Source organism: Bufo gargarizans, chromosome 8 (genome assembly GCF_014858855.1).
Source record: "Bufo gargarizans isolate SCDJY-AF-19 chromosome 8, ASM1485885v1, whole genome shotgun sequence".
NCBI classification, from domain to species: domain Eukaryota; kingdom Metazoa; phylum Chordata; class Amphibia; order Anura; family Bufonidae; genus Bufo; species Bufo gargarizans.
This window is the reverse complement of record NC_058087.1, coordinates 120781940-120804212: the sequence shown is the minus strand read 5'-3', so window position 1 is coordinate 120804212 and position 22273 is coordinate 120781940. Positions and strand designations below refer to the sequence as shown.

The 22273-nt window shown below is 41.0% G+C and overlaps 1 protein-coding gene across 2 annotated transcripts in view; it reads right to left on the bottom strand.

Annotated features, from left to right (window-relative positions):
* The window catches only part of DNAH7 (dynein axonemal heavy chain 7), a 518555-nt gene that overhangs the window by 42149 nt on the left and 454133 nt on the right, over nucleotides 1-22273 (bottom strand). For both annotated transcript variants that reach the window (XM_044302717.1, XM_044302716.1), the window contains 3 exons: nucleotides 14398-14598; nucleotides 1112-1273; nucleotides 309-494 (listed from right to left, as the gene is read on the bottom strand). In XM_044302717.1, coding sequence (XP_044158652.1) covers nucleotides 309-494; nucleotides 1112-1273; nucleotides 14398-14598 — 549 coding nt within the window. The remainder of the gene's footprint in view (nucleotides 1-308; nucleotides 495-1111; nucleotides 1274-14397; nucleotides 14599-22273) is intronic.

Genomic DNA, 22273 nt, shown 5'->3' with positions numbered 1-22273 from the left:
CAACTGACAGAGACAGAAGTTGTCTTAAAAGTTTGCTACGTAACATCATTGTTTGTTTCTATTTTTGTTAACCACTAAAAGGTCTCATACCTGCAAGATTTGTTTTGTTTCTCTCTAAACTACTTAACAATTAAAACATTCTATTAAACAAATAAATGCATTAAATACAACTAGAATGGAAATTATAATATTGATATATATATTATAATATGTAGTTCAGTAAAAAAAAAACTTATATTGTAAATGTTAACTATAAATTGTTGCATATTAAAAATATTATAAAAATAGAAATAAAAAAATATGCTCACATCTCCATCTGAAGGTGTATAGTAAATGCTGCTGGAGTCAAATTTGTAATTTTCATTCTCAATAATTTCTGGGTTATAGAATTTATTCAGAATGCTACCAAGCGTCCGACGATCCCAGTTGTCAGTTACTCTTCCTCCATAGTTACACTCTCCTGTCATGTATCTTAGAGCATCATAGGGTACCTCCTGTAGTAACAAACACATGAATTATAACAATAATGATTACAAACAAACATTCTGATTACTCCAGACTAGTGGTGTATCTACAGTTCAAGGGGCCCCAAACAATGTCAAAGAAAGGCCCTTATGACAGCAAACTACAGTTAGCTGCACTAGTGAAACCAGCAGCAGGACCACTTATATTTGGGCAGTTAACTAGGGATTGATGTAAGTATCACGCAAAAGATCTTATCACTACAAATAAATCCACATATATGTTTTCTAAAAAACTACATGTTGTTTTTCATCCACAAAAAATAACAAGTTTTGGAAGCCGAGGGAGCCACCAGACCCCATATAAATGGTTATAGATAGTGAAGTTATGTATAGGCCCTACTCTCTTATTTAAAGGTGTACATCAGCAAGTGATAGCATAATCCTAGTTGCAACCACTGATTGTTCCTTCAGAATTTTTTAAAAACTGTTTTAACATAAAATGCAATTAATGTATCTGATTCTGACAGATGAAGTGCCCCTTAACACCTGACATTTGGTGACCACACATAACGTCACTATTACAGAGTATGGTAATAAAGCTATGACATAGTAGCAACAAACAATAAATAATTCTTTCACATCCTTACATCATATTGATTTAGAAACATATGTAGCTGTTGAACACTAATTCTCATGTCTGTCTCGTTAAATTCATAAGGAATATTCCATCCCAGTGGGCCAAATTTCCTTCTTTCTTGAACCAATGCATGGAAGAAACATAGTCCGTAAAGCAGTTTCTTGAACTCCGGCTGAAACAAAAATTTACAAACTTGGAGAGAAGCATGTATGATACTACACAGTACAAAAAGTAAAGAAATATTTATTCATGTATTATTGTTAGTATATTAATCACATGTATGAGGTGAGATTACTAAAACTCAATGTAACTTTTGATTGTGGCATGCAGTATAATTTATATAAACAAAAAGAGTGTGACATGCATAAATGCTATGAACATCTTTGAAGACAATTTTTGGGCTAAAAATATTTTTTTTCAATTGGCCTTTATTACTAATTTTCTGCAGTTTTTTTCCTACTTGGTTAAGTTTCAGCCTAGCTACACAATATCTAAGTTTCAGTTTCATGTTGCTGTTCTGATGGCTATGTATAGCTCTTATCTCTGAACTTTTGACAGCTCATAAATAGGTTTGAGCAAACCCGAACTACAAAGCTTTTTCACTGGGGTTTGGGTTCGGTGTTTGGGTGATTTTATTATTTTCCATTATAACATGGTTATAACGGAAAATAATAGCATTCTTAAGACAGAATGCTAAATAAAATGGCTAGAGATGAGCGAATCGAAGCTGACAAAGTGGAATTCGATCCGTATTTCAGGAAAATTGCGATTTGCAACGAATGCAAATTTGCTCGCGCTTCGTGGTAACTAATCGCAATTTTTCCTAAAATGGCTGCTACATGTGTGAAAACATGGAGCAAGGAACTCTGGTAAGACGGCATGACCAAAAATGCCAAGCCTGCAGCCAATCAGCAGCCAGACAGCCCTGTGATGTCACAGCCCTATAAATACAGCGGCTATCTTGGATTCACATTTTCAGCGCTCGGAGTACAGGGACAGACGTGAGAAGGCACTAGGGACAGCAATAGGAAAAACCTAATTGCGACAAAAAAACTGAAAAATCGAATTATAAGTGCAGGGAAAGGATAGGGAGGAATCATTTCACAGCATCTTAGTGCAGGGAGAGACGTCAGAAGGCGCTAGGGACACTTCTAGTAAAGCGATTTACAAGTGCAGGGAAAGATTATTTGGGGATCCAAATAGCCATTATACAGCTCTGTCATTCCAGCAATTTGTTCTTAGAGTGCAAGTGCTATGTTGAAAAGCCTTTAGTGGCTTATATCTGTGGAAAAAGAAAAATATATACGCAGTTTACTTCTGCAGCTATATGTGGTGAAAGCGTTTAGTGGAGTATTTCAGTACAAAAAGATAAATATATTCTCAGTTCAATTCTGCAGCTTTATGTGGTGAAAGCGTTTAGTGGAGCATTTCAGTACAAAAAGAAAAATATATACGCAGTTCACTTCTGCAGCTACAGACGTGGACAAAATTGTTGGTACCCTTTGGTCAATGAAAGAAAAAGTCACAATGGTCACAGAAATAACTTTAATCTGACAAAAGTAATAATAAATTAAAATTCTATAAATGTTAACCAATGAAAGTCAGACATTGTTTTTCAACCATGCTTCAACAGAATTATGTAAAAAAATAAACTCATGAAACAGGCATGGACAAAAATGATGGTACCCCTAGAAAACACAGAACATAATGTGACCAAAGGGACATGTTAATTCAAGGTGTGTCCACTAATTAGCATCACAGGTGTCTACAACCTTGTAATCAGCCATTGGGCCTATATATATGGCTCCAGGTAATCACTGTGTTGTTTGGTGATATGGTGTGTACCACACTCGACATGGACCAGAGGAAGCAAAGGAAAGAGCTGTCTCAAGAGATCAGAAAGAAAATTATAGACAAGCATGTTAAAGGTAAAGGCTATAAGACCATCTCCAAGCAACTAGATGTTCCTGTGAGTACAGTTGCACATATTATTCATAAGTTTAAGATCCATGGGACTGTAGCCAACCTCCCTGGACGTGGCCGCAGGAGGAAAATTGATGACAAATCTAAGAGACGGATAATCCGAATGGTAACAAAAGAGCCTAGAAAGACTTCTAAAGAGATTCAAGGTGAACTTCATGCTCAAGGAACATCAGTGTCAGATCGCACCATCCGTCGTTGTTTGAGCCAAAGTGGACTACATGGGAGACGACCAAGGAGGACACCATTGTTGAAAACGAATCATAAAAAAGCAAGACTGGAATATGCCAAACTACATGTTGACAAGCCACAAAGCTTCTGGGAGAATGTCCTGTGGACAGATGAGACAAAAATCGAAGTTTTTGCCAAGGCACATCAGCTGTATGTTCACAGACGAAAAAATGAAGCATATCAAGAAAAGAACACTGTCCCTACTGTGAAACATGGAGGAGGCTCTGTTATGTTCTGGGGCTGCTTTGCTGCGTCTGGCACAGGGTGTCTTGAATCTGTGCAGGGTACAATGAAATCTCAAGACTATCAAGGAATTCTAGAGAGAAATGTACTAGCCAGTGTCAGAAAGCTTGGTCTCAGTCGCAGGTCATGGGTCTTGCAACAGGACAATGACCCAAAACACACCGCTAAAAACACCCAAGAATGGCTAAGAGGAAAAAATTGGACTATTCTAAAGTGGCCTTCTATGAGCCCTGACCTCAATCCTATTGAGCATCTTTGGAAGGAGCTGAAACATGCAGTCTGGAAAAGGCACCCTTCAAACCGGACACAACTGGAGCAGTTTGCTCATGAGGAGTGGGCCAAAATACCTGCTGAGAGGTGCAGATGTCTCATTGACAGTTACAGGAAGCGTTTGATTGCAGTGATTGCCTCAAAAGGTTGCGCAACAAAATATTAAGTTAGGGGTACCATCATTTTTGTCCATGCCTGTTTCATGAGTTTATTTTTTTACATAATTCTGTTGAAGCATGGTTGAAAAACAATGTCTGACTTTCATTGGTTAACATTTATAGAATTTTAATTTATTATTACTTTTGTCAGATTAAAGTTATTTCTGTGACCATTGTGACTTTTTCTTTCATTGACCAAAGGGTACCAACAATTTTGTCCACGTCTGTATATGTGGTGAAAGCGTTTAGTGACGTATTTCAGTACAAAAATAATATAAAAACAAGACGGGATGTCCAGCTTCCAAAAAATACATTGTTCTTTATTCCAAAATGACACAGGATGAAAACAATCCAACACGGCAAGCAGGTCTACATGTTTCGGATGCTCTAATACTGATCCTTATTCATGACACATTGGTTGCTGAATGGCTACATACTCAAATATTTAAAAAACAATCACAGTATTTTTGCATTTATTACAATTAATAAAATTACAGTTATTAAAATAACAATTATAAAAATAAATTGCCCACTAAATAATATTAGACATATCCTGATTACATGTCAACTCATTAGCATAATTATATAGGTACTTTGAATGCAGAGCTCACGCATATACCTAAATGACAGGAGTACTCCAAAATATGACCACTTAATTTTGCTACGCAGTGTCTGTCTATAGTGTTATATTTAAGCTTTTCAAATGCTCGGATACTTATGCAGTAACTTGCCAGTAATCTGCATACAAGTCGTTCGGAAAGTGTCCACTTTGCGGTCACTGGTGCATGGTCTTGGCGTCCAAAGAAATACTTTGTGCTTTCTTTAGAATCGGCGTTGGTTTCCTACCTCCTGCCACGAGGTAGTCTCTTGGCTTTTCCTTCTCGGCGTCTCACGTGACCTGACCTGGAGATGGTTTCCTGGTCGGTGATGTCATCCACCTGTGCCGATCGGAATAGCGGAGGTCTATGTAGCAGAGCTACGCCGGTATAGAATTCAATTCCCCTTCAATGGAGCTGCTGAACGATGGTTAAATCAGTCCACTTTGATGGTATTAGACCACTGCCGGTACCGTATCCACTCTTTAAGAGTGGTTCCAAATGAAAATGAGCAAAAGTCTTTTTTGAACAAAGACAGTAAATGCTGCATTTCACATTTGCCTACTGAGGAAGGAACTACGGTTCCGAAACGCGTCTAGTGCGAACTAGTGTGAACTGGACCCAGCTAGTGGTGCGCTATTCCTGTCTTTGTTCAAAAAAGACTTTTGCTCATTTTCATTTGGAACCACTCTAAAAGAGTGGATACGGTACCGGCAGTGGTCTAATACCATCAAAGTGGACTGATTTAACCATCGTTCAGCAGCTCCATTGAGGGGGAATTGAATCCTATACCGGCGTAGCTCTGCTACATAGACCTCCGCTATTCCGATCGGCACAGGTGGATGACATCACCGACCAGGAAACCATCTGTGACGCGGAGACGCGCCGAGTGACGTGAGACGCAGAGAAGGAAAAGCCAAGAGACTACCTCGTGGCAGGAGGTAGGAAACCAACGCCGATTCTAAAGAAAGCACAAAGTATTTCTTTGGACGCCAAGACCGTGCACCAGTGACCACAAAGTGGACACTTTCCGAACAACTTGTATGCAGATTACTGGCAAGTTACTACATAAGTATCCGAGCATTTGAAAAGCTTAAAGGGGTTGTCCAGGTTCAGAGCTGAACCTGGACAGCCCTCCATTTTCACCCCAGCAGCCCCCCTGACATGAGCATCGGAGCAGTTTATGCTCCGATGCTCTCCTTTGCCCTGCGCTAAATCGCGCAGGGCAAAGGCATTTTTCAGAGTTCCGGTGACATACCGGGCTCTCTATGGGGCTGACAGGCAGCCCGGTGACGTCACCGGCACTGATGGGCGGGATTTGGCTCTGCCCTAGCCAGTAAAACGGCTAGGGCAGAGCTAAAGCCCGCCCCTCAGAGCCGGTGACGTCACCGAACACACTGCTGGGCGGAAGTTACCGCCCGGCAGTGTGTTATTGTAAACACAAGAGCCCGTGCCCTGCGCGATCTAGCGCAGGGCACGGGAGCGCATCGGAGCATGAGATGCTCCGATGCCAGGCTCAGGAGGGCTGCCGGGGTGAAAATAAGGGTATGTCCGGGTTCAGCTCTGAACCCGGACAACCCCTTTAAATATAACACGCTATAGACAGACACCGCGTAGCAAAATTAAGTGGTCATATTTTGGAGTACTCCTGTCATTTAGGTATATGCGTGAGCTCCGCATTCAAAGTACCTATATAATTATGCTAATGAGTTGACATGTAATCAGGATATGTCTAATATTATTTAGTGGGCAATTTATTTTTATAATTGTTATTTTAATAACTGTAATTTTATTAATTGTAATAAATGCAAAAATACTGTGAGCCAGTCTGATTGTTTTTTTAATTCTTTTGGTTTTCAGTTGGTACCTGAAAGACTGGGCTCCAGTAGGTTGCTGGTGAGCGTCTCTGAATTGCTTATTGTTACATACTCACAGTGTCGGACTGGGATGCCTAGGGCCCACCAGTAAAATTTATTTTGGGGGCCCACCGTGCAAATACATTCAAATATAGTAAATAATCTAACAAGTTTTTTATATGAACATAGGCTGGTTGAGGTGCTGTACATTGAATATATGTATGTAGTACAGTAAATCTACTGTGTTATGTGCCACTTGTGCAGGGGGTGAGAGACTAGGGGCCCACAAGTGCTCAGGGGCCCACTGGGGGATTCCCCTGTACCCCTGTGGGCCAGTCCGAGCCTGCATACTCAAATAGCTGAACTTCCTAGCACTCGCAGATGGTTTGGATTAGCAGGAGTGGACACACAAATTGGGTTCCGCCTACTATCCAAATGCCATGTGAGTATGAGGGCAAGGGTACATATAGAAATAAAAAGTTGGATATGTCAAAAAACACAAACTATTTTAAACGTATATATGAGCAAAGATCAGTAATGCAGGATTAAATCATGTTTGCGATTTAAAGAGGACCTTTCACCAGAATAAAACTTCTAAAGTAACTATACAGGCATGTAGAGCGGCGCCTAGGGACCCCCCTGCACTTACTGTTATACCTGGGCGCCACTCTGTTCTCCCGTTATTGCCTCCGGTATCTTCACAGTTAGGCTCCACCCAGGGGAACCTGCCGTCGGCTCATTCTCCCATGCTGTAGCGCTGGCCAATCACAGCGCTCAGCTCATAGCCTGAGAGAGAAAAAAGCCTCTCAGGCTATGAGCTGAGCGCTGTGATTGGCCAGCGCTGCAGCATGGGAGAAGGAGGCGCCGGCAGGTTCCCCTGGGTGGAGCCTAACTGTGAAGATACCAGAGGCAATAACGGGAGAACGGAGTGGCGCTCAGGTATAACAGTAAGTGCAGGGGGGCCCCTGGGCGCCACTCTACATGCCTGTATAGTTACTTTAGAAGTTTTATTTTGGTGAAAGGTCCTCTTTAACCCTGCTGGGATTCGGGAACCCAGGCGAAAAATCCAATAGGACTCCCTGTTAAGGAGTTTTCTCTTGTAGTCACCACCTCTAGCAGGAGGATTAACCCTTTCTAAGGCCTGCACTTGAAAACCTGCGGTGTCTCCCTGATGAGAGACCGCGAAGTGTAGACTGGCTGCTGAAACATTTCTTACTCTGGTATATGGGATTTTTGAAAGAGGTTTACAGATTCTGACTTTTAAACTATTGGTTGTGCACCCAATATATTGCAGACCCAAATGGAGCAGGTAATGCAATACACCACATAGTTTGTTTAAATATAAAACAATGTAACACTGCGCGCTTACTCTGCAATAGATAATACTCTGTATTATTAGTTTTTCTCTCTCTATCATTTTGACTTCTTTTTCCTGAGTTTCTACTATGGCCCTGAGTAGAAACTCAGAAAAAATAAGTCAAAATGATAGAGAGAAAAACTGATAATACAGAAAAAAAGAAAACAACAAAAAACATAAGGAAGCAGAAATAAAAGACAAAATACCACCCATTATAGTCCCGTACAATACACAAACCTATATTCTCAGAAAGATTGCAAATAAATATTGGGATATATTGAAGGAAGATAAAATTGTAGGTAATCTCATACCAGCAGCACCAGTTTTCATATACAAGAAGGCAGCTAACATAGGCAATAAAATTGCTTCAACCAGCAAAGGAGCAGGACTAACAGTTAAAAAGAAGAACAATATCAAAAGTGAACCTCCCACGAGGCTTTTACCCATGTAAAAGATGTGCACCATGCAAAAGTACAGCAAACAATACAGTAAAAATACAAAATATAAAAAACCATGAAGGTAGTTTTGAACATAAAATAAGGGGATATATTTCTTGTAATACAGAAGGGGTAATCTATGCTATCAGATGCCCCTGTAATAAGCTCTATATTGGGCGTACAAAGAGAATATTAAAGAAACGCATTAGCGAACATATGAACAATATAAAGAAAAAATCAATAGGACACCCCTTATCCAGACATTTTACCGAAGTACACAAAGGACAACTAGAAGGAATGTCATTCATGGGTATAGAAAAGGTAGAAATAGATGCCCGTGGTGGAGACTATATAAAGAAACAATCTAAAAAAGAGACAGAGTGGATATTTAATTTAGATACATTGTTACCAAGAGGCTTGAACTCAGAAATAGAACTGTTTGGTTTTGAATAGTAACAATAAAGACAGGGGGGAGGGAGAGATAGACAACATAGACTATAAATAGTGAGAATATACGCAGTGAGTGTAACATTCCCTGACGAAGAGTACCACATGTACTCGAAACACGTAGGAAGTTAGACCCTCACTGCCATCCGTAGCTCACTTGCGGTGACGTTACCCGCTCAGACGTGAGCGTAAGTAAAAGGTAACGGGAGTATATCGCCACCGGTCGGGGTGAACTCCCAAACTTCAATACCATTAAATAGTCTATGATGCAGCCATCTTCTCTTGGATCCGCTCTCCCTGTTGACCCACATATAGAAGAGAAGTGAGGACTGCCGCACGATACATTACCACAGCACGGACATCTATGTCAAAGTAGGACTGAGATATATATATATAGATATCAATGCTGGTTTGCATTTTTGTGTGATAAGGAGGAAGGTGGTGACAAGTTGGCTATCTATCTATTGCAGAGTAAGCGCGCAGTGTTACATTGTTTTATATTTAAGTGTGTCTTGTACAGCTGGGCTGTATAAAATCTATTATAGCAGGAAACAGGACTGCTATAATACTGTTGCGATATTTAATGTGGTTAAGCGCCAGTTGAGAACATTGCATGGACCACATAGTTCGTGTTGCTAATTTTTTGCGCAATAGTTGGTGCGCGACGTGCAATACATCTGACACCTGCTGAGCTGATGTCAGACCACTGTTTGACATAATTTAGAACGGATAAATGTTTTCTAACTATGGCGCAAATTTGTGAAAATTCCAAACTATAGTTGGTGACAAAACAGGGAACATTTTTTACGGTTGCATTGGTTTGTCTATTTATACATGAAGGTAGGTCGGGTTGTGCTTTGTCCGGAAAAACAAGCCTGTCTCTGGGTCTGTTCAATGTGTCGGCCCTAGCTCGATCTAAGGTCCAAGGGGGGTACCTGTGCTCCGCAAGTCTCATGGCCACTATCTCCATCTCCATTTTTAATTTGTCATCTTTAGAGCAATTTCTTTGGGCCCGAATAAATTTCCCTTTAGGGATATTGCGGACCACATGTGGAGGATGGCATGATGTGGCCATGAGAGTTGTGTTGCCTGACGTGTCCTTGCAAAAAGTACTAGAGTGGACTTGATGAGTCGCAGAGTCACCCTCCAAAGAAAGATCAAAAAAGGCAATGGTGGTAGTGTCATGTGAGATAGTGAATTTTAGACAGCAATGGTTATTGTTGAGAAAGGTCCCAAAAGATGGCACAGGCGCAGAATCACCTGAATACACAAACAGCAGGTCGTCGATATAGCAGCCGTACCATCTCAGGGTGCCACTCCAAGGGTTATCTGCTGAAAATAAAAAGTGACATTCCCACCATGCCATGTAGATATTTGCCATGGAAGGCGAAAATTTCGCCCCCATGGAAACTCCTGTCAATTGCAAGAAGTAACATTGCGAGAACATAAAGACATTATGTTTTAGCAGAAAAAGCACAACCCGACAAACAAAATCCTGGAAGGTAGAATAAAAGTCAGAATAGACATTCAAAAACCAAGCTAAGGAGACCATAGCCAAATTGTGGGGGATGACCGTATATAAGGATGTAACATCCGCTGTGATCCAAAAGAAGTGCTGTTCCCATTTAAAATCATAAAATGCTTGCAGCACTGCTCTGGTATCCTGCAGGTAGCCAGGTATGGATTGAACCAGCGGCTGGAGGATGCGGTCCACCCAGGCGGACAATCTCTCTGTAAAGGAGCCTATGCCAGCGACTATGGGCCTCATGGCTGGAGGAAAACCTCCCTTATGAATATTTGGTAGGGAATGGAAAATTGGAACCACTGGATGTTAAATAAATATATAGTCCAGTTGTTTTTGGTTAATGAAACCATGTTCCAAGCCATGAGTCAATAGTCGCAGCATCTCCTCTTGATGGGAGGGGGGGGGGGGGGTTGTGGTTGAGCTCACGATGGGTACTATTATCATCTACCATAGCGAGGTTTTGCTTTTTATAAATGTAACTATCTAGGACCACCACAGCCCCACCCTTGTCCGCCTGTTTAATGAAAATATCCTTCAGAAGCATCAGCTCTTTAAGAGCCCTATTTTCTTTGAAAGACAAATTGTCGCATTTCTGAGCAATATCTTGTGAGGACACTTTATTATTTAAGGTGACCAGGTCCCTTTCTACAAGTTCCTGGAAACGATCTAACACAGGAGACCGTGACTGCACAGGATAGAAGTCACGGATAGTTGTAATAAAATTGTGTGCAAAATTATTATTTTCTTCTTCTTCATTCTGTAAGGGACGGCATTGTTGCATGTAAGAAAGATTAGAAAGTTCCTCAAAGGAAAGGGCCGAGAAGCTGTGCGTGCTGGTTGAGTCATTTTCATGTCGTGTGGCCCCCCTGGGATCTTCACATTTGGATGGATCCGATTGATGAAAGTGTTTATTCAGAGTAGGATTGCGAGCCAGTGTATTGATGTCAAGAATGGTGTGGTACAGATTGAAATGGTGAGTTGGAGAGAAGGAGAGACCTCTAGACAGAATATCTATTTGTGATTGACTTAGACATCGCGAAGATATGTTCACCACTTGGGATTTACTCACGGTCTCCTGGTGCGTGAAGGGTAGCGATTGGTTTCTGGCGGGCTTGCGCCCGGCCCTGCGTTTTTTTTACTTCCCTGCTTGTGAAAACTCTGGTTCACAGGAAGTGCTGTCTGTGGCCTGCTGTATTTCGCCCACCCGAGCATTCGGGTGATCGGAGGTAGAATCGGATGACTCCGGATCTGTAGCGCTAAAGGCAAATCTGGGAGCTCTCGATTTTTTGCCGTGAAGATTTTTGCGCATGATCGAGCGCGGCGTGTCGGCCCCATTTTCGAACCAATTATGCAATGTGTTGCCTTTATAATCTTAAAGATTGCGAGATGTGAGAAAGGTATGATTAACATTTATCCGTTCTAAATTGTGAAGAACAGTGGTCTGACATCAGCTCAGCAGGTGTCAGATGCATTGCACGTCGCGCACAGACTATTGCGCAAAAGATTAGCCAAAGTCTTTTCACGGATAGTGACACCGGCAAAAAAGAAAAAAGTGCTTGGTTGAGACATAAAGGCACATTTAAATGCGGCCACCGCATTTGTACGTGCTGCAATTACATTAAAACAGGCTCATCAGTGGTTTCAACAGCCACTCATAACTCCTTTGATAACAAACAATATGTAAATTGCAACACGAACTATGTGGTGTATTGCATTACCTGCTCTATATGCAGTCTTCAATATATTGGAGTCACAACCAATAGTTTAAAAGTCAGAATCTGTAAACATCTTTCAGACATCCCATATACCAGAGTAAGAAATGTTTCAGCAGCCAGTCTACACTTCGTGGTCTCTCATCAGGGAGATACCGCAGGTTTTCAAGTGCAGGCCTTAGAAAGGGTTAATCTTCCTGCTAGAGGTGGTGACTACAAGCGAAAACTCCTTAACAGGGAGTCCTATTGTGCTACTCTGTGGCCTCCTCATGCTGATGACACCTAAACACTTTGTCATCGTGCCACTCGGTGGCCTCCTCAATCTCTCGTCGTTGTGCTACTCTGGCCTCCTCATGTTGCTGCCACCTCCACAATCTCTCATCGTCGTGCCACTCTGTGGCCTCCTGATGCTGCCGTCACCTCCAGACTCTGTCATCGGGCCACTCTGTGGTCTCCTTATACTGCTTTCACCTCACCACTATGTCATAGGTCCACTCTGTGGATGTCTAATGCTGTTTCCACCCTCCCCACTTCATTACTGGTCCACTATTTTGGCTTTCGGCCTGGCTGACATCATTTATTTGACCTTTCTTCTGATCAGCCAGAAGGAAGAAAAAATGAGACGCACAACGGATCCTGTCTTTGTAGCAGCTGTAAGGCCTGTATGGTCCCATCAGAATTGGCTTAGGATTTGGTAGCCAAAAGCAGGAGTGGGAACAAAACACAGAAGACATACAAATATTCCATTCACATGTCATCTCTGTTTTAGATCCACTCCTGTTTTTTTGGCATTCGCAATACTGATGGATTATTGAGCAAATACTGACTAAGTGAAGGCGCATGCTCTACAGACAGGATCCGTATTTTGTGGGTTATTGTTCTGACGGATCAGAGGAAGGGTAAATTAATCAGTGAAGTCAACACAAACTTACTGCTGACACCCTCTCCACTCTGTCAGGGGGCTCTACTTGTATAAGCATTTAATAGAACAGGTTCTGTAGACATCTATGTGGAATCAGCTGACGATGGTGTTAAAGGAGTGTGCTTCTTGGCGCTAACATCGACCTGTAAGGCTGAGTTGATACTTGAGTTATTTTGTCAGTTTCAGCCCCGTGACTGCCCAAATAAGTGAAGTGTGCGGTGATTCTAAGAGCGACGCCCGTTATCTGCATGTCATACGGACTCACAGTATTATTTCACTACCAAAGCAGACTCCCTATGTGTCGGTGGCATCATCGCAGGTCCTGCAGAAAGAAGAGGATACTGGCTGTGTGATCAAGTGGATGAGGTGAGGTTTTTTTTATTATTATTTTTAACCCCTCAATGGCCTTTTTTTTTTTTTTTTTTAGCATTCTGTCTTAAGAATGCTATTATTTTCCGTTATAACTATGTTATAATGGAAAATAATAAAGTGAAGTTCGGGTCCCCATTGACTTTAATGGGGGCCGGGGTCAAGTTTGGGTCCTGAACCCGAACTTTGACCTGAAGTTCGGCCGAACCCGGCAAACCCAAACTCCCATGGGTTCGCTCATCCCTACTCATAAACACTCATTTAAGCCATATTCTTCTCTGTTCAATAAAAGTTTGGCTATAAGGAGTGTTTATGAGCTGTCAGGGATTCAGAAATAAGGGATATACATAGCCATCAGAATAGTAACATAACGGGACAAATTGAAAAACATTATTTTGAGCCCAAAAAGATTAAAATACAATAATAAAAAATTGTCCCCTAGGATAGTCATAGCATTTTGAAATCACTGCTATTTGGAAAACTAAAAATTAGGTAAGGATAATTGGTTGTGGGACATTACTGCAACATATTGTTATTCCTAACTAGTTGTTTCTAAGCTTTATTAAATAGAATAAAATATATCTATATCCATTGTACAAAGTCATTATATGGCACCCACAGAAGTCTATGGGGCTCTTCTCTTCCTCTGTATGACTTCTAATATCAAAGGTTTTTGTCACAAAAACTCTACAGAGGACCACAAAGTGGCACATTATGGCTATGGCTAGCATGGGACTGCAGGGACTCAGTACAGCCTCCTGTTTGAGGATGTATAGTGATGTGAGTTAACAAGCCTGAAACAGCTATATGCAAGTTGGTATAGATGTGTATTGCTCCATAATAGAGTTTGCATTTAATAAGGATCAGATCTTTTCATTTAATAGATATGCATATATAATAAATGACACTCCTTGCAGCTATTTAAAAATGCTATCTGCTGGCTGTGATGTGAACACATTTCAGCGCTGCTTAGTGAAGTCATAATAGTACTCAGAATCTAATGGACTATGGGAAACATACATTGTCACCTGGGTTTCTATATAAAAATATGGTTAGTTGAAATATGTTACATATAATTACAAAAGGCGGCAGTTAATGTATAATAACCATACATTATGCATTTAGACAATGGGCTGCAATGTAAATAAAACTACCGCTGTCTTGATTGATATAAATTAATAAATATTACTAACAAGTTTTTTGCAGCTACTGAAAAACTCAGGATCAGAGATAGGATCCATCAGGTATGAGCGAATAATGTTGGAACGCAAGCCTTTGGGTGCCTCATTTGTCATCTTCACTCCATTCTGCAGTACAGAGACAGGGAAATTTGGTGATGGATAACTTGTAAGCCAGAGGCGAAAATCTGGATGTGTAGTCTCAGGATTCAGCTCCTGTGAAATGACAAACCATTAAACTATAAACATACAGTACAATCTAAATTCAACATATCATGAATATTTAATGCCAGTTATAAACTGTACAAGATGATGTGCTTATTAGCCTCTCTGATTTAAATCAAAAGCTGTAAAAATGAAAAATTCACTGTGCTAGGGTTGTGTAAAATAAGCTCAGTTGACAAACTTTTATGGATTGTGATGATACATAACTCTTAAGATTTTATATTTTTTACACCATATAACTCCAACTTTGACATTAAAGTTGTAACTGTCCTTTCAGATAACTTTTTAGAATAAAGCTGGCATGTGTGCACATGGAGACTAACACTACTTACAGCCATTATATGTCTTGTATCCTGCAGTCATTAATTTCCTGCTTTCCCTGAGATGAAGTGTGGACACTAGTTGCTATGATGTTTCCCATACACTGCACACATATAGAATAGGAGATTCTGTTCCCCAATCTCCCAACCTACAGTAAGCAGCTAAGGCCACATTCACATCTCTGGTAAAGGTGTTGATAAAGACATTTTTAGATTTCCTGAGACTCTTGTTCAAGACAGAATTTTGTGGTTTTCTTAAGACCGCAATAAGAAGATGGAGACTGGGCACCTGCCAATTTGAGTGACATGCTAACAAATGTAGAAGTTAGTGGTCTTAGTTAGTTAGTTAGTTAAGATAAGCTGTGTTGGCAATAGGCCAATTACCCATAATCAATTATGCAAAGTATGGCTTCAGTATTAACCAATTATGATGATACTTTGAGAAGTTACACCCATCACACCCTGTTGGAAGGTGTACAAATGGTGTGAATCTTGCTAAGTTCTACACCTGCTTGAACTCCGTTATTCCTCATCGTGACGTCGTTCACCTGTAACATGTGCCTCGATCCCCTATCATTGTGTTAACTATAAAAGTGTCCAGCAGGCTTTCCCGTCAGAGAACAGTCTACCAAAGTTCACTGGATACAGCAGTGCTGGATTCATCAGATCACCACGAGATCCTTATTGACTATAACTGGATCAGGCTGCTTTCTGGCATAAATGCCGGATTTCGGCCGGACAAGAAATGTTGCATACAGTGGTTTTTGGTCTGGCCGTCAGCTGGCATTTGCGCCGGATCAGGCAGCTAGATTTTCTTGCCGCAGATGGGAACACAGCCTAACTCATCTTCACAACACAGGTGTGAGCAGTGAATTTAAGGTTAGTGAATCACTAAGGGTACTTTCACACTAGCGTTATTCTTTTACGGTATTGAGTTCCGTCCTAGGGGCTCAATACTGGAAAAAACTGATCAGTTTAATCCGAATGCATTCTGAAAGTAGAGCATTCCATTCAGTATGCATCAGTTCAGTCCCTCTAAATGTATTTGAGTTAAAAGGAAAAAAGCTATTCAAGAAGTAGAAACCCGAGGAGCGCCACCAACTATCAGTGCAGGAAAGATTAATTAGAACCGATAAAATTGAGTTCTTTAACCACGTAGGTGATGGCTGAGTAAATGTATCCAGAATAAGAAAAGTTATACACAATGGTCTATGTATAGTAATTAAAAAATAGAGCAAATAAAACTGGATCAATAAAAAGGTGTCAATAAATTTATGAGATCAAAATGACAACACTAACGGCTGTTATGGTTGCACTTACTTCACCGGGGGGGGGGGGGGGGGGGGGTAGTGCAAGATAATGCTCAAGACACTTGCACTTATCGCCCCCTGTAGAAAATTAATTCACCGAATGGTCCCAAATGATGAACCGGGGGCCTTCTTGAACAAATCATGTGGTCTTTAATGTAAAAAGAAGAGCTCAACGCGTTTCGGGGGTTAAATACAGCCCCCCTTCCTCAGGAGCAAGAAATAACAAACAAATGCTAATACAGGTATATATAGTGCGGTTTAAAAATATGGCGGCAGGGAGGGCTCATGACCTCACAAACAGGAAGTCCTGCCGCCTCCCATGCCTTCACTTCAAGAGAACATATCTACATAAAACAATATTCTTTTTCCCCTGTCATTATGAACAAAACAAAATCCCCTACAGGTATCCTCGATAAAACAAAGATTTGATACCTCCATGACCTAGATGCAGGTCACGGATAATAGGAAGCCCAGATGGTATGAAGTGACACATGTCCGGTGTTTGGAGCGTATGAGTGCGCTTCTGGTGAGTGTGTGGAACGCACCAGAACTAAGGACATGTACATATCTATTGCGCATGCGCGAAAGAGAAATTCTATTGCGCCTGCGATAAATGTGGGCTTGTGCATGCACTAAAGCGAGTAGAATATGGAGATAGATGGGTGAGTGAATATACGCATGGGCTATGTGTGATCCAAGCACACGTGTATGCTGTGTGATTGTGGCGCATGCCGACATTAACTACGAATTGTGGTGATTGTACAGAAGCCGGAAGGATCTAGGTCCTGCGTTCCACAGAGAATCCGTGGGACGCGAGCGGAAGGGGAGGGTGTGAAGGAAGTAGATGCTTATACTTGATTGGACAGTAGGCGTTCCACATGGAGTATGTGGAACGCAAGCTGTCAAAGAGGACTAAAACAGGGGGGGTCGGGCCTACCCATGACTACATGGGCTAGAAATACACACATACAGTATAGACCAAAAGTTTGGACACACCTTCTCATTCAAACAGTTTTCTTTATTTTCATGACTATGAAAATTGTACATTCACACTGAAGGCATCAAAACTATGAATTAACACATGTGGAATTCTATACATAAAAAAAGTTCTAGGTTCTTCAAAATAGCCACCTTATACTTTGATTACTGCTTTGCACACTCTTGTCACTCTCTTGATGAGCTTTAAGAGGTAGTCACCTGAAATGGTCTTCCAACAGTCTTGAAGGAGTTCCCAGAGATGTTTAGCACTTGTTGGCCCTTTTGCCTTCACTCTGCGGTCCAGCTCACCCCAAACCATCTTAATTGGGTTCAGGTCCGGTGACTGTGGAGGCCAGGTCATCTGGCGCAGCACCCCATCACTCTCCTTCATGGTCAAATAGCCTTTACACAGCCTGGAGGTGTTTGGGGTCAATGTCCTGTTAAAATAAATGATGGTCCAACTAAACGCAAACCGGATGGAATAGCGTGCCGCTGCAAGATGCTGTGGTAGCCATGCTGGTTCAGTATGCCTTCAATTTTGAATAAATCCCCAACAGTGTCACCAGCAAAGCCCCCCCACACCATCACACCTCCTCCTCCATGCTTCACGGTGGGAACCAGGCATGTAGAGTCCATCCGTTCACCTTTTCTGCATCGCACAAAGACACGGTGGTTGGAACCAAAGATCTCAAATTTGGACTTATCAGACCAAAGCACAGATTTCCACTGGTCCATTCCTTGTGTTCTTTAGCCCAAACAAGTCTCTTCTGCTTGTTGCCTGTCCTTAGCAGTGGTTTCCTAGCAGATTTTCTACCATGAAGGACTGATTCACACAGTCTCCTCTTAACAGTTGTTCTAGAGATGTGTCTGCTGCTCGAACTCTGTGTGGCATTGACCTAGTCTCTAATCTGAGCTGTTGTTAACCTGCGATTTCTGAGGCTGGTGACTCGGATGAACTTATCCTCCGCAGCAGAGGTGACTCTTGGTCTTCCTTTCCTGGGGCGGTCTGCATGTGAGACAGTTTCTTTGTAGCGCTTGATGGTTTTTGTGACTGCACTTGGGGACACTTTCAAAGTTTTCCCAATTTTTCGGACTGACTGACCTTCATTTCTTAAAGTAATGATGGCCACTAGTTTTTCTTTACTTAGCTGCTTTTTTCTTGCCATAATACAAATACTAATAGTCTATTCAGTAGGACTATCAGCTGTGTATCCACCTGACTTCTCCACAACACAACTGATGGTCCCAACCCCATTTATAAGGCAAGAAATACCACTTATTAAACCTGGCAGGGCACACGTGTGAAGTGAAAACCATTTCAGGTGACTACCCCTTTGTTATGTATATAATTCCACATGTGTTAATTCATAGTTCTGATGCCTTCAGTTTGAAACTCTTTGAATGAGGTGTGTCCAAACTTTTGGTCTGTACTGTATATGGCGCTGGTGGTAAGGATCGATAGTAAAGCACCATCACCTACCAAGTAGCTTTCAAATGATACGCCCTAAAAAGTTGAATTTACTGCTAAAGAGAACACCATTCGTCATTGGCATTTAAATGAATAAAGGGTATATAAATTAGGTTATTCCAAATTATTCCATCAAAACAATTCTACATAGACATGGTCAATATTACACGAGGACCCCATTTTAAGTAAAATTATTCCAGCTAAACCAAAAGTCACCTATCGTCGGGCCCATACCCTAAAGAATTTACTAGCCCCATCTTGTTCGAAGATTCCTGAGGGAACATTGGAGAGCCAAATCCCAACAGGACCAGGCTCCTTTAGATGTTGCATAAAACGTTGTCTATGCTGCTGTAGTATAGCAGACAGCGTAAACATCATTATAGCAAACAATACGGGAGAAAGGGTCATGTTGAAACACCATATCAATTGTTCCTCAAAAAATGTAATATATTTGATTGAATGCCCGTGCAAACTTCAATACGTAGGATGCACCACACAAACTTTAAGGGATAGACTGAATAATCACCGCTCCAACATCAACAGACAATATCTCAAACATGGAGTGCCTAGGCATTTCTCCGAAGTACATGCAGGGAACTTTTCGGGCCTAAAAATGACCCCAATTGACATCGTCCCACAATCCTATTCACAACTTTGTAGACATGAGATGTACTGGATCTACAAGTTGAACACGCTAGTACCATTCGGCCTGAACGAGTCACTTGAGTATAGCCATTATTAATTATTTATTAATCATTAACTTTTGGAGAAAAAGTTTCTTAGGAAAAATATTTTTGAACAATTTTTAAATGAATTTAATTTTAACTACGGTACTTTAAGTGACTATAAGTTTGTAGATCACCTAGTTTACTCAATCCCCCCTCTAATATATAGTTATTTAGTCCATGTACATGTATGTGTATACTCACATATGTGTGTGTTTATATAACTTTTACTGACTCATCATTTCATATAGATATATCTATGGTGCCATCATTACAATAATTGTCCATTGTATAATGTATGTTTTTGTGTCCTTATATAGGTTTCCAATTTTTTTAAAATTCTCTTTCTCATTGTACTTGCATTAGTATTTGTATCTTCATTTGCGCACTTCCATGTGCCTATATAAGATTACATCACATATATACCTTCATATACAGACGTGGACAAAATTGTTGGTACCCTTTGGTCAATGAAAGAAAAAGTCACAATGGTCACAGAAATAACTTTAATCTGACAAAAGTAATAATAAATTAAAATTCTATAAATGTTAACCAATGAAAGTCAGACATTGTTTTTCAACCATGCTTCAACAGAATTATGTAAAAAAATAAACTCATGAAACAGGCATGGACAAAAATGATGGTACCCCTAACTTAATATTTTGTTGCGCAACCTTTTGAGGCAATCACTGCAATCAAACGCTTCCTGTAACTGTCAATGAGACATCTGCACCTCTCAGCAGGTATTTTGGCCCACTCCTCATGAGCAAACTGCTCCAGTTGTGTCCGGTTTGAAGGGTGCCTTTTCCAGACTGCATGTTTCAGCTCCTTCCAAAGATGCTCAATAGGATTGAGGTCAGGGCTCATAGAAGGCCACTTTAGAATAGTCCAATTTTTTCCTCTTAGCCATTCTTGGGTGTTTTTAGCGGTGTGTTTTGGGTCATTGTCCTGTTGCAAGACCCATGACCTGCGACTGAGACCAAGCTTTCTGACACTGGCTAGTACATTTCTCTCTAGAATTCCTTGATAGTCTTGAGATTTCATTGTACCCTGCACAGATTCAAGACACCCTGTGCCAGACGCAGCAAAGCAGCCCCAGAACATAACAGAGCCTCCTCCATGTTTCACAGTAGGGACAGTGTTCTTTTCTTGATATGCTTCATTTTTTCGTCTGTGAACATACAGCTGATGTGCCTTGGCAAAAACTTCGATTTTTGTCTCATCTGTCCACAGGACATTCTCCCAGAAGCTTTGTGGCTTGTCAACATGTAGTTTGGCATATTCCAGTCTTGCTTTTTTATGATTCGTTTTCAACAATGGTGTCCTCCTTGGTCGTCTCCCATGTAGTCCACTTTGGCTCAAACAACGACGGATGGTGCGATCTGACACTGATGTTCCTTGAGCATGAAGTTCACCTTGAATCTCTTTAGAAGTCTTTCTAGGCTCTTTTGTTACCATTCGGATTATCCGTCTCTTAGATTTGTCATCAATTTTCCTCCTGCGGCCACGTCCAGGGAGGTTGGCTACAGTCCCATGGATCTTAAACTTATGAATAATATGTGCAACTGTACTCACAGGAACATCTAGTTGCTTGGAGATGGTCTTATAGCCTTTACCTTTAACATGCTTGTCTATAATTTTCTTTCTGATCTCTTGAGACAGCTCTTTCCTTTGCTTCCTCTGGTCCATGTCGAGTGTGGTACACACCATATCACCAAACAACACAGTGATTACCTGGAGCCATATATATAGGCCCAATGGCTGATTACAAGGTTGTAGACACCTGTGATGCTAATTAGTGGACACACCTTGAATTAACATGTCCCTTTGGTCACATTATGTTCTGTGTTTTCTAGGGGTACCATCATTTTTGTCCATGCCTGTTTCATGAGTTTATTTTTTTACATAATTCTGTTGAAGCATGGTTGAAAAACAATGTCTGACTTTCATTGGTTAACATTTATAGAATTTTAATTTATTATTACTTTTGTCAGATTAAAGTTATTTCTGTGACCATTGTGACTTTTTCTTTCATTGACCAAAGGGTACCAACAATTTTGTCCACGTCTGTATATATAGTTTATTTATATAGCATATGAATCTATGCTTTCTCTTCTTCAGACATGGATCTTTTTATATGTAGTTTTGCCTAGATGCCCCTACCATATATTGCATAATTTGGAATATTTTTTAATAATTTGGAATAAGCTATTATTTACTCATTAATTTGTATACCCTTTATTAATTTAAATGCCCATGACGAATGGTGTTCTCTTTAGCAGTAAATTCAACTTTTTAGGGCATATCATTTGAAAGCTACTTGGTAGGTGATGGTGCTTTACTATCGATCCTTACCACCAGCGCCATATATGTGTGTATTTCTAGCCCATGTAATCATTGGTAGGCCCGCCCCTTTTTTTTTAGTCCTCTTTGACAGCTTGCGTTTCACATACTCCATGTGGAACGCCTACTGTCCAATCAAGTATAAGCATCTACTTCCTTCAGACCCTCCCCTTCCGCTCGCGTCCCACGGATTCTCTGTGGAACGCAGGACCTAGCTCCTTCCGGCTTCTGTACAATCACCACACTTCGTGGTTAATGTGGGTGCATTGCGCATGCGTGCGCCACAATCACACAGCACATGCGTATGCTTGGATCGCACATAGCGCATGCGTATATTCACCCACCCATCTATCTCCATATTCTACTCGCTTTAGTGCACGCGCAAGCCCACATTTATTGATATTAATATTATTTTTGCATGTGTGCAGGCACAATAGATATGTACATGTCCTTAGTTCTGGTGCGTTCCACACACTCACCGGAAGCGCACTCATGGGTTCCAAACACCGGACATGTGTCACT